Here is a 16,960-nt window from a genome sequence, read left to right on the forward strand (position 1 = left end):
GCTGTTTTACTACTAAAAGCATAGGTGCCAACGGACATGTAGATACCTAATCAGATAAACTGCTTTTCCTTTTTTTTATACTTACACACCTAAAGTCCACCATACTCTGTGGGTGTCCGCAGGTGATCAGTCAGTTTGCTGGACAAGAAATTGCACCAGGTTCTCTTTAGCCCTGAGTTCAGTTCCTAACATTCTGTCCCATTTAACTAGAGACTACATACTCTGTAAGGTATAAAACCAGAAGGTCTCTGCCTTCATGTTGAAAGCTCACTTGATGCTGGTGCATCTGCTTGGGATTGCCCCTCTGCTACAGGCAGATCCTCCTACAGGCACATTCCACTGGGACTATGAACTGTCAGAGGGAAGAAGGTGGCATGCAAGTGTGGAATGTAAAACTTACACATTCCCACAAGATAAAAATGACAGTAATCTTCACTGTTCTTAGAATGATTTAATTTCTTCAACTCATCATCTTTGACTATCTCCTTATGCCCATGTAAATATGCAATCATATATTCTTATTTCCCACACAACTCAATGATAAGCACATAAGCACACACAGCTGCCAAGCAGCTGTGGCTCTGATTCTGTGACCTATGCAAGGCACTTCTCCCACAGTGAAAAGAAAGGAAGGCCTGGTATGAATCCTTTCCATTTTGAATATTTTTGTGTCATTTAGGGAAAAGGCTGAATAGCTGTTTTAGACAAATATGTGTTTAAATAAAACCTATATGTGTGTAAACAAAGGAGAGGATACATTCCACTGTTTTGGTAAATGAAAAGAACCTGTATACTCAGTTGTGGAGGACATGCATAAATGCTAATGTGAACAAGGCAGAGAGCTGTTCTTGCTTTAAGCTCCAGAAGCATTATGTACTTTAGGTAAGACCACTCATTTAAAAGCAGAATGGGGTGAACATGAGCTATGAGAGCCATGAAACTGCAGCTGAAGTTATTCTTTAGTGCCTCGTAGGTTATGGCTAAGAGGTTACAGTGTGTTAAGTGAAATATCAAGCTGAATTACTTCTAGCAGTGAAGCACTGCCCCACAGCCAGTATGCGCTTCGCTGCCTTCCCCGTTTCCCCCACCTCCATTTAATTCTTCTCCAGGTTTGGTCTTTATCTTCACATGACCCCCTCCAGCTGAGAGGGGAGGCAGTCAGTGCCCTATCTCTGTGGTTGTCACCATTGTTGGTTTTTTCTCCTTCAGTGAACAATTAATAATCCTCCTCTGTGAGAGGAAAGCTGGCAGCTATGGTTTTCACCATCTTTTTTTAGCACACAAAGGAAGCTTAAGTTCTATTATACAGACAGAAGAGATAAACAACAAAAACACTCTTACCACATCCTGCTACCACTGCAAATTTAATAGCGTCAGTTTTGGCTAGATCTCTAAGCTCAAAATTCTGTTTTTTGATTCTAGCTCTCCAATACCTGTATGGTCAAACAAAGACAGTACTGTTGCTTCAGAGAGATTTCACAAAAGTAACTGGCAACATCTTGTGTGATTGTGGAACTTCACTTTATAGGTGTTCCTTCTATGGTAGGGGAAGAAGATGAGTTTCAATCAGCAAGAAGTGAGGTGGGAGACCTGCAGCTGGTGTAGTTCTTCTGGCAGTGCTCCTAGTGTTTGTTGCAGGCTGCAGCTGTCTTAGCCAGTTCCCATGAACTCCTGAACTGTCATAATACATACAGAGAAGGTCTGAGATTTCTTTTTTTTTTTTTTTCTTTGAGACCTTTTGCTTGTGACCCATTCTGTTTCTCAATTACTCTGTGCTTGAGCAAACCCTGCATGAGTTAGATGCAGCACTCCTTTCAGTCTACAGCTAGACGCTTTGTTCCTGGGGTCTGACCATATTCACCACATCTGAAAAGTCAGGAATTTATGTGTCTAAACATGGATTTAGATGTGCAGCTTAAGCACCTTATATTTAAAAATAAAGATCTGCTCCTCTTTAAATTGAGCTAATTCTTTTGGATTGTAGTTCTGTTCTGGCTAAAGTTAAGGTCAGCTTTGATGGTTAGCAGCAACAGCGTTCTTTTGGACAACCTGCAGTAACAGCCTAAGTGTCAGTGTCTGTCTTTGGATATGTATAGGCCTCAAAAATGTGGAACTTGCCTACCTAAGGGCTGTCTTCCTGTATTTTCAAGTAATTAGTAAATGTTGAACTTCATGGGACATTGTGAGAGTCAAGTACTACAGGCACCTCATTCTTAAGATGCAGGTGTAGAACAATGACATATTTATGAAAGGAAGTTAAAAAATGAAACAGTGAAAACCAAACAAGTGGCTATCCTTAAATAAAGTATATATAGAAGTGTTGGCCTAGACTTATTTGATAGTATGGAGTATCATTTGATCTCATTTCCTACTGTTATAACTGTTTGCTGTAGCCAGACATTTTGGCATTTAAAATCTTCTGTGTGGTTCTGGCCAAGTATTTATATATGGATGTTACTTTCCCTAGTTCCAGTCCATTGCCAAACCTGGCATAGGGAAGCAAGGAAATTACCGTTCAAACAAATTTTATTAACAACAGCCAATTAAGAAAGTCTTTGACAGAAACAAGAAAGTAAAGAACACATATTAAAATACTTGAATGTACAGATTGATACCTTGAAGTTACTGTAATTGAACACAGCTGAGCACTGTGTTTTGTCTCTAAGTAAAACAGTTATTTCTGGCCAAAACTGAAAATGCCTTTTTTCCAGTATGTTCAGTTCACATTTATGCCACACAGGTTATGGCACAGAGTGTTTGGAAATCCCATGTGAAAACAGATTTTAAAATCACGAATGTACAGCCACAGCTTATATGAGGCAGCGTACAGAGTTTTTTTATTACACAGAAACATTATATTTCCAGCTTTACCAGTTCTAGTTTTACCAAAATTATACTTTAGGGGGAAAAGTCAGCTCTTCTGAAAATCTTACTAGATGCTGTAAAATGCAAATAGACAGAAATATCTAATTTCAGATTTTTTTGTTCAGTGCAGCCACCACAGTCAAGTTTAAGAAAGCCCTGCAACTTGTATTCCCTTGACATGGAAGCTCGCTAACAGTCAAACGTTTTTTTTCTCCAGCTGCAAACACATGCATTCACTAAGCGCTGTGAAGAAAACACTCTACTATAAAGTTAATGCACCAGCTGTGTAACAAAGTCAGAGGTTAAATTTTTCAAGGAGCTGGCATTTCAAGGCTGTATTGCATTCACCTCTCCATTCAGACTTCTTTAAACAAACCTGCTTTGCATTTCACCTGTGACCTACCTGGCTGCCTGCCTTCTTGGGATGAAATCTTAACTTTACCACTTTGATATTGTGTAAACAGTTACTTGATAACATTGTTAAACTTCTGTGACTCAGATTCACAGACATAGCAAGTAAATGCAACAGAAAATGAGGTTTAGGCCAATTTGGAGGACAAAAAGACAGTTTTCATGAAAACTTTGTTTCATTGGGATATACAATATAAAACATGAACTTGTGTTATTTATAATTCTGATTTTATCAGTACTAACAATGCACACACACACTGCCAAGTTCTGCCCTCTGGAAATGTAAGCCAGATAAATAAAGCACAATATAAAAGTAGAACAGAGTCCATGCCCCAAAGCATTAACTGAAAATATTTTTTGTTGTAAATATTCTCACTTGTTACATGACAGATTCTCAAACTAATTATGTTTTTTTACTTAATGAAGTTTGACAGTTTGCAACAGAAAAGGGAACAAAAGGAGAACACCTATAGAAACTCCCATTAATATTTCCTAAGTCTTAAATGGGAATTGTCAGTGTTCAAAAACAGATCTTGTGCTCTGCAAAATTTTGACTTGCAAAAAAGTAATGTATGAAATTCTGCTTCTTATATCAATATCCAGTATAAATTATGTTCTTCCCTCACACACATGAATTTTGAGATGTGCTATTTGAGTGATCTGTGATGTACACTTTTTCAGATACTAACAGTAAGAGTTCCCTGCTTGGAAAAATTTGAGTCTTCTGCCTTCTCAGGTTCTCCAGACCTAGCACTGTCACAGATTATTAGACACAATTTGCCCAATTTAGCTGAGCTGTTGCTGTAGTGTGTATTTCTCTCCTGCTATCTGAAGGCTAAAAGTCACACCCACCTACTATTGTTTAAAATTAATGTTAATGAATATAGTTTTGTCAGTACAACTGCTAAAATCTCCTGTGCATAGAATGCATAGATACATTATGCACCTGTCCTGTCTCTCTACAGCAGTTAAGCTGATCCTACACTTACACAACTCTATGTTACCATTTTGGTTTCATCAGTGTCACATTGAGATAAAATATGAACAGCTGGCTACTTTCAATAGGCTTCGCAGGCAGTGCTGGAAAATAAAGATAACTCAATGGAAAGAATGTTTTCTCATGTTCACCTAAACGGTGTTAGTAAGAGGGCTAGAGAAGTAAGACTCCCCCATCTGTGTAACACATTCCATCAATTCATTTGGGGGGGGTGTGGGGGGGTGGTAGGGGTCTGCTCACTTACTCTGACACAGTTTTCGTCTGCAGTTAATTTCCTTTTTATGTTATTTGAAAGGTCCTCTGTATTTCACGTAGCATGTCTTGAGATTTTTCTTTTCTGCCTACTGAAGATTAGTTTGCCCTTCATGGCATTTTCCTTGACAGCAGGAAATGAGGGGGCCTTGTAAGTTTTCGTTTCCTGTTAGGAAAGAGAACTATTTATTCAGTAATTCTCTGGCTATCGGTATTGTAGGTTTTCCTCCACACCCACAAGTCCACAAGTGCCTGAAGAAGGATTTGTATGCATAAAAACTCAATCAGCTGGTTTAGCAAGAACCCCTTCCTCTCTCTACATGCCATGAATCACACATAAGGGCAGCTGTACTGATGGAAGCACACAGACGTTCATACCGATAGCCAGAGAATTACTGAATAAATTCCTAGGCTGGGGCAAGCAGCCCTGCTGCCCGGACATATGGGTTTTGCTAAAAAGGAAGACCTTTCTAAATTCTAGGGTTCTAGAAATGAAGACAGTTCTTTAGCACCATAGTTTCAGATTTGCCCACAAAGCAGTGGTGATATATGGCAAAGGAGCAGTGTTTCAGGCAGGCTAGACCCAGAAGGGATCCCATGGTTAGATTTCCACCAGTACAAATGAGTTGAGCTAATACTACGCTCCCATTGAATGGAGGCAAGAAAACCCTAACATGTGGCTTACAAACCCCATTAATGGATTGTGTTATGTGCACTGCATGTGAAGAGCCAATAGTACCTTGGACTTGAAATTCAAGAAAAACTTTGAAAGAAGGTGTTTGGGTTTTTTTCACTTGAGGTAGCACAAGACACCGAACTAGAAGGGGTTTGTGGATCGCTCTGTCCAGGCCACTGCCTTAACTCTATGTAATGTGGTCCCAACACTAGTAAAATTAATCTAAAAGCTAATAGGATTTCATGGCTTCACTATTCTTGTTAAATGCCACCACGCTGAGTGCTAGAAATTCTTCTGATTTCTAGGCTGTGTTTGTCATGGCCATCTTATTCCCGTCTGTTCCCATGTCAGCACCATCTTTCATCATCAGTGGCCTTCTCTGCTGTTCATCTCCTGACGTGTATAGACAGCATTCGTATTCCCTCTCAGCCTTTGTTGTACTAGGCTAACCAACATGGCTATTTTAGTCTCTTCTCATCAGATAATTATGCCATTCTTGTGATTATGTTGATTTCTTTTTCTGCAGTCTACAATGCAAAGTAGGCTTTTTCAAGCATGGATGATCAAAGCTGTTCCAGATAAGCTCTCACTAGCGCTCTGTATAATGGCATGCATGCTTCTAATTTCTACCCCATTCCTCAGTTTATCTTAGGATCATATCACATGGAGAGGGTAGAAGGTCATAGTTATGATGTGATCAATTCACGTACCAAAATCTTTTCCCCTCTATTGTTTCTAAGCAAAGTCTTTAATTTCTAGCAGAAATCTCTCTCACTAGTTTCTATTACTTTAAGCTGTAAAATTTCATCTCACTTCTGTTATTCAAGTCCTCAAGGTCATTAAATTCTCCTTGTGTGATATTCCAGTCCTTCTCTACATTATCATTAAGCATGATGTATGCTTCTTTTCAAAAGGATAGTGGACATACATTAAATCATGTACCTTTGTCTCTTCCTCATAAACAAGCTGAACTTCAGGTCTTTGACTTCAATGTGTAATTCTTACTGTACAACATGCAGATGTAGAACAAAAACACACAGAGAAAAGACGACAGTTTGTCTGGGATGACTTTTCAATAGCAACACATTTGTTATACTAGCAAATGTGTTCAGTTCTTGATACTGTTCCAGGAAATGACAAATGTTTGAGGTTACTCCTGAATTAAGGGCAAACCATGATGCACTTAGAGTTGCGTCATAGCTATATATATATATTTTTTTTTTTAATAAAGTGAGAATTCTGTGTTGTTATTTGGAACAATTTAGCAAATTGTCTTAAGTAACTGCTGAGATATTTGTGCAGGTTTCCCAAAGATAAACTTGCAGCTTAAATAGGCCTAAAGAATAATATATTTGTCTAACTTTGATTTGTCATCAAATACATATAGAGAAGTAAACCCTCTTGTTTTGTTCCAAATAGAAGCTCTTGATTGTGTTTCTGTAAAACCAACAAACATTAATAGAAAATAATCTCTTACTGTAGCTTCTCATATTATCTACCAGGCTGCTTTACTGCATGACACTCTGTGTTTCCAGTTTGTCTGCTGTCTAAGGGCTAGCACATTGTATGGAACAATGCAAACAATGTCAGTGGAAAGGGTTTGGTAGCATAGTGTGTAGATCAAGGAGTGTCATGCGTGGAAGTGAGTTGTGGCAGCTATGAACATTTGCCATAATGAACTCCTTAATTAGCTCAGAGTGTTCACTCAGTGCTGGCAGTAAATTTGTGGTTTCATAGTGTTACTGAAAGTTTTGTCTGGCATTTGGAAATGTAAACCAGCTGTAAAGTAATGGACATTCAGCCCCCTGACACGGCACTGTGTGAACCCAGAAACAGTTTGTTTATTACACAGATTGTAAAGTACTTTGAATGCTGGAGTTTTTTGATAGTGCAAAACACTCTTTAGAAGCTTGTAAAGTAATCACTCCAGGGAAATGTTCAAATACAAATTTATGTATGGAATTTCTATCGGAAATAAATGAGAGTTGAACACCATTTATGCCTTTGAAAAGTTTTCCACCGGGAAATGATCTCAATGCCTTTCCTTCCGTGGCTTTCTAAGAAAATCCAGAATGCTCTAAATTGATCTAGATTGCACATTTCTAATCAGAGAGATGTGAATGAAAAGGTATTTTTAACAAACCGTAGTTTCAAAGTCTCTTCAGAAAAATTTAGATCCACATATCATGTAAGAGTTATCTTAAGAGGTGACAGTTTACTGACACTGTTGCTCTTGTCTTTTTTCATCTATATATGAGAAGAATATATAATTCTCTGGCTGGTAATAACTAAATACAGTGCTATTGTTTTTCACAATATATGCATAAAGGGTCTGGTTTTAAATCTATATCAACTTGAATATTATTTTTACTTCTTCCAGACAGTGATAAATGGTATGATTTGTGTGTTTGCATGGAGTGTTAGCTACTGTCCATGCACAAAGGAAGAAATAGTTCTAGATGAGTAAGTACAGTCCAAGGAATCAGTCTTGCAATGACATCTGAGCAAATTCAGGGTCTTCCAGAAGAGCTTCTTAGAAGATAGTAATGTAAGACTGTAAGCAAAAGAGTTGGTTAAGGCACAAGTATAGAGCAAATGCAAAAGGATATTTCAAAAATTTCTAAAACCTTCATTTGTTGCCATGTTGCTTATGTACTTTAAAAACCTGAATAAAAATGAGTCAAAATTGAGAGGTTTATGTTTTATCAGAACACATATTTAGTTTGAAATACAAAAATGGATCTTGAGGAGATGTAAGCTCAGGTGAAATACATTGAAATGTGGTGGTTTGGACTTCATCTGCAATTTGCAAAATAAGAGAATTTGATTCAGTCACAATATTTATTTCAAGTTGCGTCTTCTCTTTCTCTTGCATTTGGATTACCTGTGCAATGTTGCCTTTCATGACCACTAACCTAAATAAATAATTTTCCTTTTTATAGGTTCTCAACCTAGTGCAGTCCTATGTCACGCTTAGGGTCCCCTTGTACGTCTCCTACGTTTTCCACTCTCCGGTGGGTGTAGGAGGCTGGCAGCATTTCGACCTGCAGTCGGAGCTCCGGTTGACTTTTGTGTATGACACTGCCATCCTGTGGAAGGATGGGATCGGTAGCCCACCTGAAGCAGAGCTCCAAGGTAGTTGCTGGTTTTCTTTTCATCCAACTCGTCTTCTTTTACTAAGAGTATAGTTTGCACACAGTAGGATGTTTTTTTCAATCATTCTAATACTTTAAAAAGCCCCCAGAAAGTATATAATTTATTATCAGTTGCAAACTGTCATTTCCTAGGACTCAGTTCTCTGCTGGGGTGTTTATGAAAACCATGTAAAGTTGACATCAGTTCTTTTATTGCAAAGAAAGATAAATGTTTTGTTATGTTTGAAGTACATGTGGAGAAATTAAAACATCTATTTCTACTCAGAACTTCAAGGTTCACTACGTGTTCATATTCTGTCACCATACAAGATGCTTGCACTTCAATGAAAAACAATTGATATTTTTCTGCGGTATTTTTTTCTGGACATGAATGTGCCGTTTCAGAAACCTTTGATGTTTTGAAAACATGAATTGTGAAATATTTGAAATATACAGAAATATATAAAGGGTATAATAACCTGTCCTATGTGTTAGAGTAATAAACTGTGAAACATTCTTTAAATGTGATAGATACTGTCAATAAATGTTTGTGACTATAACTAGTCAACAAATCAAACTCTATCATTACAGAATTTATCTTTGCAAAAAGTTAATTTATGTTTTTAAAATAGTGACATACAGATGTCTGTGAAAGATTAAAGTTTATAGTTACACCTATATGCTGCTTTGTTCTATTTATGTAAATTTACTTAGTGTTTCCCAGCATTAAGCTTCAGGTGTTCCATATCTGTCTCAGCCTAAGGTAGAATACAGGCACTGGCTATAATTATGTATGTACGCTTATACAGTATCAGGACTCCAGTGAACATAAAACCATCTTTTGTTTCTGCAGACTTTGTATATGAACTACAGAAGTCATTGCTATGTAATTTCTGTCTTCATGTTAAAAGCAGGAAATCAGGAGTGGCAAGGGGAATCTACAGTGCATGAAGAATGAAGCACATGTCATGCCATGCCTAAAGAATAAACCACATGACACAAATCATATGATGTATTAGTCACTGAATAACAACGAGGTCTAATCCTCAGCCTTAGCAGTTATGTGGTGCATCTATGCCACCATTTTCCTGTCTTTGATGCTTTAAGTATTTTGTTTCTTTGTTTAAGAAGCTGATGGCCAGCTGATGGAGATGCTGGACTTTGGCAGCTCCCTTTGAAAACAGCCAGCACAAAACAGATGATAAACACAGCAAGGTAGCAAAGGATAGACCCTTAACAAATCCCAATCTGATCTGGGCAGTATTTTCTGACTCCGCAGCCTTGCACAATGAGCAGCAGTTTTTTCCAGGCAGAGAGGGGTTAACTAGTTTCCAGTTTATTTCCATACCTCTGGTTATATATAATTGCTCTACTTAAATTCTACATAAAACTGTAAATCAGTCCAGGTCTTCTAAAGCAATAATTCATACATGCATACATACATACATACATATATATATATATATTTAATGTACCAATACATTTGATTGATACAGATGATTTTGTGTGGGTGGTATACATTCATATTGGTGAGTATGTTAGCTTGCTGACACATTCATGGAGGAACATTCCCGTTTCCTTCTTGCTCCTTGCAAGCAGAGTGAGGGCCCATCACTGGCTGGCTGTAAGGGGGCACTGGAGGAAATGCCTGAACTCTGAAGCTTTGCAGAACTGCAGAGAAAAAGGGACTTGGCTGCAAGCTACAGCACTAAACCAATTCTGACATATAAACAAGACCTTGTAACCTGAAATTAGGAAACATTAGGCCTGTGTTTTGAGCCGGATTCATGCCAGAAATTGCCAGCAATGCAAAGCCTGTCAGAATGAGTTTCACAAAATCAAGCACCCTCAAACAGATTGCCATGGAAGCCACAACCAACTGCTACAACTAAATGCTGAGGGGTGCTGCCTTGGGACAATAGATAGGGAGGCACTGATTAAAGAGTATCTCTGATGCAGCTTTCATTGGCAGGAGTCAGCCTGAGTACCTTATGAAAACAAAAGTATTCTTCCTTCTATAGAACTCCCTTGCAGCTGACCATGCTGCTGCCTGAACACAAGCACACTGTGCTGTGGACATTCCTCAGCCTACTAGAGCAGCTGTGTGGGTCCGTGATAATGTGTAACACCATGGTTTTGCCAGGAGGTTCTGTATGTGCTTTGGAGAGCTGAAGCATTGTGAAAACTCTAGGCCCCACTGTGTAAATTCTCGTTGGAGAAGAATCTTGGGTCAGCTCGTAAGGTAGCAGCAGGCCCCCTCCCAGACAACTGACATGATTAAGTGGAAACGAAAGAGTGGGGCTGGTGTTTCACAGGAGTGTATTTTATTTGTCATCTGCAAGAGGAATAAACTTTGCAAATTGGCTTCTTCTGCCAGGTTCCCTGTACCCAACCAGCATGCGTATCAGTGAAGAGGGGCGCTTGGTTGTCAACTTCAAGACTGAAGCCCGGTTTCATGGCCTGTTTGTGATGTCCCATCCTGGTAAGCATAATCTATATTTTAGCAGTATTATAAAAATCTCTCCCAGATTTTATACTATTAATTTTTCTTATTTCTGCTACTGAAACCTGAATTTTTTATGTACTGTTCTCTTCAGATAAGGATTTTCCCTCTACTTTGGATTACTTTCTTGTCACTGATGACTGTATTCAGATTGTCAAACTTAATAGAATATGCATTAATCTGATGGAAAACAGAGATATTCTTGATCAAGAGCCCGATTCATGAAAAAAGAACATCTAGGCCATTCTGTCCACTGGGGATCTATAAATACATGTTTTTAATCTAAAAGCTATGATTACCTATTTACTGATGTTGCCCTAGGAACTTAGTATTAAAATGTCTTTTCTAACTTGAAGCCTTTGTAGGTTATCTAGACCTTTTTCAGAGAGTAAGAAAAGGTTTTGTATGAGCATTGTATCACTCTGTTAATAAAATATTCTCACTGCCATTCAATTAGTCATTGCTGAGGACCTGATCCTGCAATTTAATCTGTTTAAACCCCACTGCCTTTATTCAGAATAATCACAGGTGTAAGGCTGTCTACAGATATAAATCTGACCATGAATGCTGGCCATGGAAAAGATTAACTAAATTAAATCTGCTGAACAATAATGAGAAGGGGGAAAAATAATTTTAAGAAATCTTTTCTAGTTTAATTCAGTTTTATTGACCTGTAAAACTCCTTCATAGTGCTTCTACTTTTCCGCAGCTGTCCTCTAGTGTGTTAGGTTTTGCCTATCAGGTAGAGCCAAAAGAGTTACATTACTAAGAGAAATTATTTTGTGTTCCCTGGGCTGACATTCCAAGTTTAAAACAGGAGGGAATATAGATCTTTGCCATTCCACTTTTGCCTGCCTGTTAATCTTCAGACAGTTCTGGTTATGTGGCCCAACCCGGCTGTGTTGACTGTAATTGATTTTGTTAGTTTCAGTTAATAAAACCAAGTGCCCTGTAAATATATTAACATCAACTATGGCGTGTTTTATGAATTATTGGGAATGTTTTTCAGGCTCTGAGAGTTTGCAGTGAAACACTAAAGGTGACAAATCTGTCTCTTGACATGTTTCTAGCTTCATCTCTAATTTCCATGGTTATGTCAGCTGATCACCCAGGCCTGACATTTAGCCTCAGCCTCATCCGAAGTGAGCCAACGTACAACCAGCCAGTACAGCAGTGGAGCTTTGTTTCAGATTTTGCGGTAAGACCTCAGCCTTCACTCTGCCTTCTGTTGCCCCAACCTGTTAGTTAGGGTGCTGGTGGAACAGCTTTCTCTCTCTTTTCAGGTTCGAGACTATTCTGGAACATACACTGTGAAGCTGATAGCTTGTACCACTGCTCCACATCAGGAGTACAACCTACCAGTTATCTGCAATCCTAGAGAGCCGATCACATTCGATTTGGATATCCGTTTCCAGCAGGTACCATCACAATGATACCTTCATCATGTTTCCTTTTCAGTTTGTTACCAAAATTGCCTTTGTTGGTCTTACAATGATAGTACTAGAACCTTAATTTACTTGCTTTTAAACAAACCAGTTCCAAAATTGGTGGGACTGCACATGCTCCCCCTCTGCTGTTTAACCAGTTTTGCCCAACTGGTAAAGGCTAATATAGTAACATGGGTATAAATGTTTTTTTGTCCTCAATGCACGGCCAATCTTTGATAGCTGATAGGAAGCTCATTGACATTGGTTTGGGAGATACCGTGATATGAACTAACCTTGGGAATTATTTACTTGTCTGTTGGCTTTGGTATGAAATAGTTTTATCACATAATTAGGAAAACATAAATGTTATCATAAGGTTTTAATCTGACACAAAGATCAGAGCTAGTTCTCTGGTGGGACCTCCAGAGGGAGATTAATTCATGCCTAAGGCGGGACTTCCTTCACTGACTATAAAGGAAGTGTAGACAGCCAGCACTGCTAAAATGCTTAGCTTTAAGAGTCACAAGAGTGAGACAAATTGCAGCCGTAGGTAGCAGTATGGATCATATGGGAACATGGGAACAGGCAAAACAGCATACCTTTCACAAAGCCCAGCTGTAAAGCTCTGTAGCTGGGAACAAAATATGGACTCTGCTGAGAAAGCATTGACTGGAAAAAATCTGAGGGTCATGTTGGATAGTTAGCAGAAAATAAACTGCCAGTTTACAGTCTTATAAAAAGGGCTAGCATAACCTTCGGGTGTGTAAGGAGGAAGTTGTATCATTTCTGTTGTTTGGAGCCAGTACAACTAATACTGGAATAGTGTGGCTGTGGTTTCATGCTCATTAATAGTATAGATGTGTGCCATTAGGTCATCTTATGGTATAAATCCGATCCAGATCAGTCAGGGATACACAATCACTTTTCTGTTGAATTAGCCGGAGTACACAAGAGAATGTATGCAGTCTTTATGCTTTCATTTGACACTATGCCAGCTATGGGAGAACAGATGATTCCTGATATGGCATTAAGTCCTGGCGAAGCAGAGAGATGATACATGATCTGACAGGAAACCTGCCTTCTCAGAGTTAATTAGCAAAACATTTTGAAAAAGTTTGAATGGAGGGAGTGATGGGAATTTATACTAGTTCAGCACTTCAGCTTTTGTCTGGGATTTCCAATCTGCTTCTAGGAACTCTAAAGCAATTCACAGCAATGCTAAACCAGAGCTTGTGTGAGGTCCTAGTATAAACAAGATGTTGATAATTCAAAGAAAATTCATAAAAGCCGCAAAAATCATTGCAAAATGGGCAAAGTAGCCTAGCAAGAGACCTAACTCTTACCTGGAAGAAGTCTATGGCTAAGAACTATGAATAAAACTAAGAACTACCTTGGAACAAATAAATGGATACTATAGGGGTTATTATATCAGATAAAGCTTTAATAATACAGTACATGGAAGTTTCAGGTACATCAGTTGAAAATAGGGATAAGGTGCAAAATTGCAGCAGTGTCATAATCGCCAAGGACTGTGGCCAGTTAGTCCTCCATCACCAATAATTTTCAAACCAAGACCAGCTCTTTTTCTTGAGATACCATAGGAAAAGGAATTCAGGAGATTCTGTGGCCCATAATATTGTTCCCTTCCATCATAGATTGAAAGACTATGTGGACTGAAAGCAGGTCCCAAATAAGCAGCAATTACAGCAGTACAGTAGCACAAATTCAGTAGACAATATCTAGCACTTCACCTCTAAGATCTTCTAGTTATTCTGCAAAACTGAATAAGCATTGGTATCCACTGTTTTAGAAATAAGGAACAAGAGACAGAGAAGTGAACATGAATGGTCAGACTGTGACACTGGTCCTTAGACTAGGCAACACCTCATACTTTGCACAGGCCCATCCAGTCTGGGGTGTCTCCAGTGCAAGAAAGACATGGACGTGTTAGAGTGGATCCGGAGAAGGGCCTCAAAATGGTCAGAGGGCTGGAATATCTCTCCTCTAAGGAAAGGCTGAGAGTGTTGGGTTTGTTCAGTCTGAAGAAGAGAGTGAGACAAGGAGACCTTGTTGTGGCCTCCCAATATGTAAAGGGGGCTTATAAGAAAACCAGAGACCAAGTGCTATAGTAACAAGGCAAGGGGCAACTGAAAGAGGGTAGATTCAGGTTGCACATAATGAAGAAATTATTCACTATAAGGGTGATGAAACACTGGAACAGGTTACTCAAAGAAGCTGTGGATGCCCCATCCCTGGAAGTGTTCAAGGCCAGGCTGGATGGGGCTTTGCACAGCCTGATTGTAGAGGAAGGTGTCTATGCCCATGGCAGGGGGATTGGGCTAGATGATCTTTAAAGGTGCCCTCCAACCCAAACCATTATATGTTTCGATGAAGTCAGTGAGCGCAGGTGTCATAACTGGACCAAAATGACTTTGGCTGTAAAGCCTAATGATGAAGTCATGGGGCAGAACAGTTGTTTCTCCCAATTCTTGGTCTAGTGCTCCAGCTGCTGTACTGAATTATCTTCTTGGGCTTTTTAACATGAGGCTTTTCATTTTCTTGAAAACTTTTTGTTCTTATTTTCTTCACAATTGTTTTCACTGTTCATGAGTGAGGGGCCATTTTAAGGATCAAACATCAAGAAGGCAATATATTTGGTGTCTCCACTCTAGAGATTTTGGTTCTACATTTCCTTCTTTAGTATGTATCTGCCCATCTCCTTTTTCTTTTCTCTGTGGCCCCTGAAGAGGGAAACGGGTAGCCTGGAACCCTAGTGAGGTTTGTATTACTACTGTCTCTCTCTGGAATTTCCTGAACACAAACAGCATTCAACCACAAAGCTCTGCTTTATCCCAGTCCTTTCAGCATCTCCTTTCTTTAAATGTACATGACTATTTCCTGACAGTAGCACTTCCTTAGTCAAGATACTTGCAGCCCTGGGATGGAGCAATCGCAAGAATTCTCTGCTTCTTGAGGTACCAAGTATCTCATGGGCTTTAGTCCCATGGAGGTGGGGATGTCTACCATGAGTGACCTGCATTGTCCCCAAGTCATCCATATGAGGCTTGATGTGCATAGAAAATAAGCAAATAAAGTGACAGTACTCATCTCACCCAGCAGGTCCTCACAGATTATTTTTTAAGAACTCTTGTTTAAAATGGCTCCAATGCATATGAAAATAATTACATTTAAACTACTGTCATAAATAACAGCTATGTCGGCCACTGGCAGTACTGAGACTTACACATAAAACAGAAATAAAATTAATAGCTTAGAATAGGATGCCTAAAAGATGTGTTCATAGCTACGTGCATGGTATTTACCCATGCCATTGCTCTTACCATTCTTGTAAGCTGTGAGGCTGAAGTGCGGAGCCTTTAGCTGAACACACACTTCTTGTTTCCTATTCAGTGGACATTTACTCTGCCCAGGAAGAGCTTGATGAGGCCATGCTTGATTCTTTTTCAGAACCACAGCTGGAAACCTGTTGTGCCAGTCAGATTTTTGAAGCTGTGGGCCTGAATCCCAGGCATTAAGAAGGAAGCATTCCAAGAGAATGGAAATGATTTTTTAAATTATTTTTTTCTGTGAAAAGGCTATGGGGGTAGGGTTCCTTTTTCTGAAGGGTAGCAGTGGGTGTAAAATCTATTTCAGCTATACATTCTTCTTGACAAATTCTGTTGCTTTGATAATTTGGGATAAACCTGTTGTGAAAAAGGGATTTGAAGAAGAATAAATGTGTTAGCTGTATAACTTGCAGCAGTAGTTTCTGTTGGTACTGTTATATCTCATTCCATCAGTCCCTTGTCCATGCGCTGGCAAGACTGTTTTCTTTTCTGTTTTCCTTACTTCCTTTCCACACACATCTACATATGTATACATAAATATACATATATGTGTCAGTATTTTTTTATTTTAGTGACCTCTTGTTTGTTTTGTTTTGGTTTTTTTTTTTTAAAATGTGTGCATCTTCCATATTGGTTTCTCAAGTACACTGCATCTTTTTGAACTCTGGGCTCTCCCTAGTTCTTCTGTTGACTATATACTTACCCTTTTATTATGCCATGTCCCTGTATAGTTTGCCTTCTGACTTAATGTTATATGGCCCAATGAGAACCTGCTGCTGACAGTATTAATTTATTTTATTCTTGTAATGTAATCAAAGAGGAACCATAGATAACTGTGTCAAATATATAAAGATAAATATTAACATAAAAAGATGTTCACATGGTTTGGTGCATTTTCACATGCATGATCTGATATCCTGCAGCACATCAGAAGAACTGACACTTGCAACTAAATCCTCAGCAATGTGTACTTTGAAATAATTGGTAGAGGATCAGTAGCAGAGGTGAGACTTGGATGTAAGAATGAAAATGGGATAGAGAAAACAGGCTGTGATGAGTCAGATGGAGACAAGTTATTGAGGGAAATATTTTCCTTATGTTACCCCTACACATCAGTTGCCCTGGGCACCTTTTTGGCTGGGACCTGGAAAAATGAGGTGGAAAGAAGCTAACCTAGAATACTATCAAATATCACAGAGGCAGATAACTCAAAGGTTGTATGCATGTAAAATATATCACAGTATAGGTCTAATACAAAGAAGTTTTTTGGTTAAACTGTATTATTGCATGTAGATCTGGGGAGCTGATGAATAATGTACATTGGGAGAAAGTCATGCTGTATTTTAAG

At 38.8% G+C, this 16,960-nt stretch overlaps 1 protein-coding gene across 1 annotated transcript in view; it reads left to right on the forward strand.

The window, feature by feature from the left end:
• Window positions 1-16,960, forward strand: part of FREM2 (FRAS1 related extracellular matrix 2) — a 143,135-nt gene that overhangs the window by 116,727 nt on the left and 9,448 nt on the right. The window contains exons 17-20 of the mRNA XM_005446531.3: window positions 8,144-8,336; window positions 10,713-10,817; window positions 11,909-12,036; window positions 12,122-12,256. Coding sequence (XP_005446588.2) covers window positions 8,144-8,336; window positions 10,713-10,817; window positions 11,909-12,036; window positions 12,122-12,256 — 561 coding nt within the window. The remainder of the gene's footprint in view (window positions 1-8,143; window positions 8,337-10,712; window positions 10,818-11,908; window positions 12,037-12,121; window positions 12,257-16,960) is intronic.

The sequence above is a fragment of the Falco cherrug genome, chromosome 2 (assembly GCF_023634085.1).
Source record: "Falco cherrug isolate bFalChe1 chromosome 2, bFalChe1.pri, whole genome shotgun sequence".
Taxonomy (NCBI): domain Eukaryota; kingdom Metazoa; phylum Chordata; class Aves; order Falconiformes; family Falconidae; genus Falco; species Falco cherrug.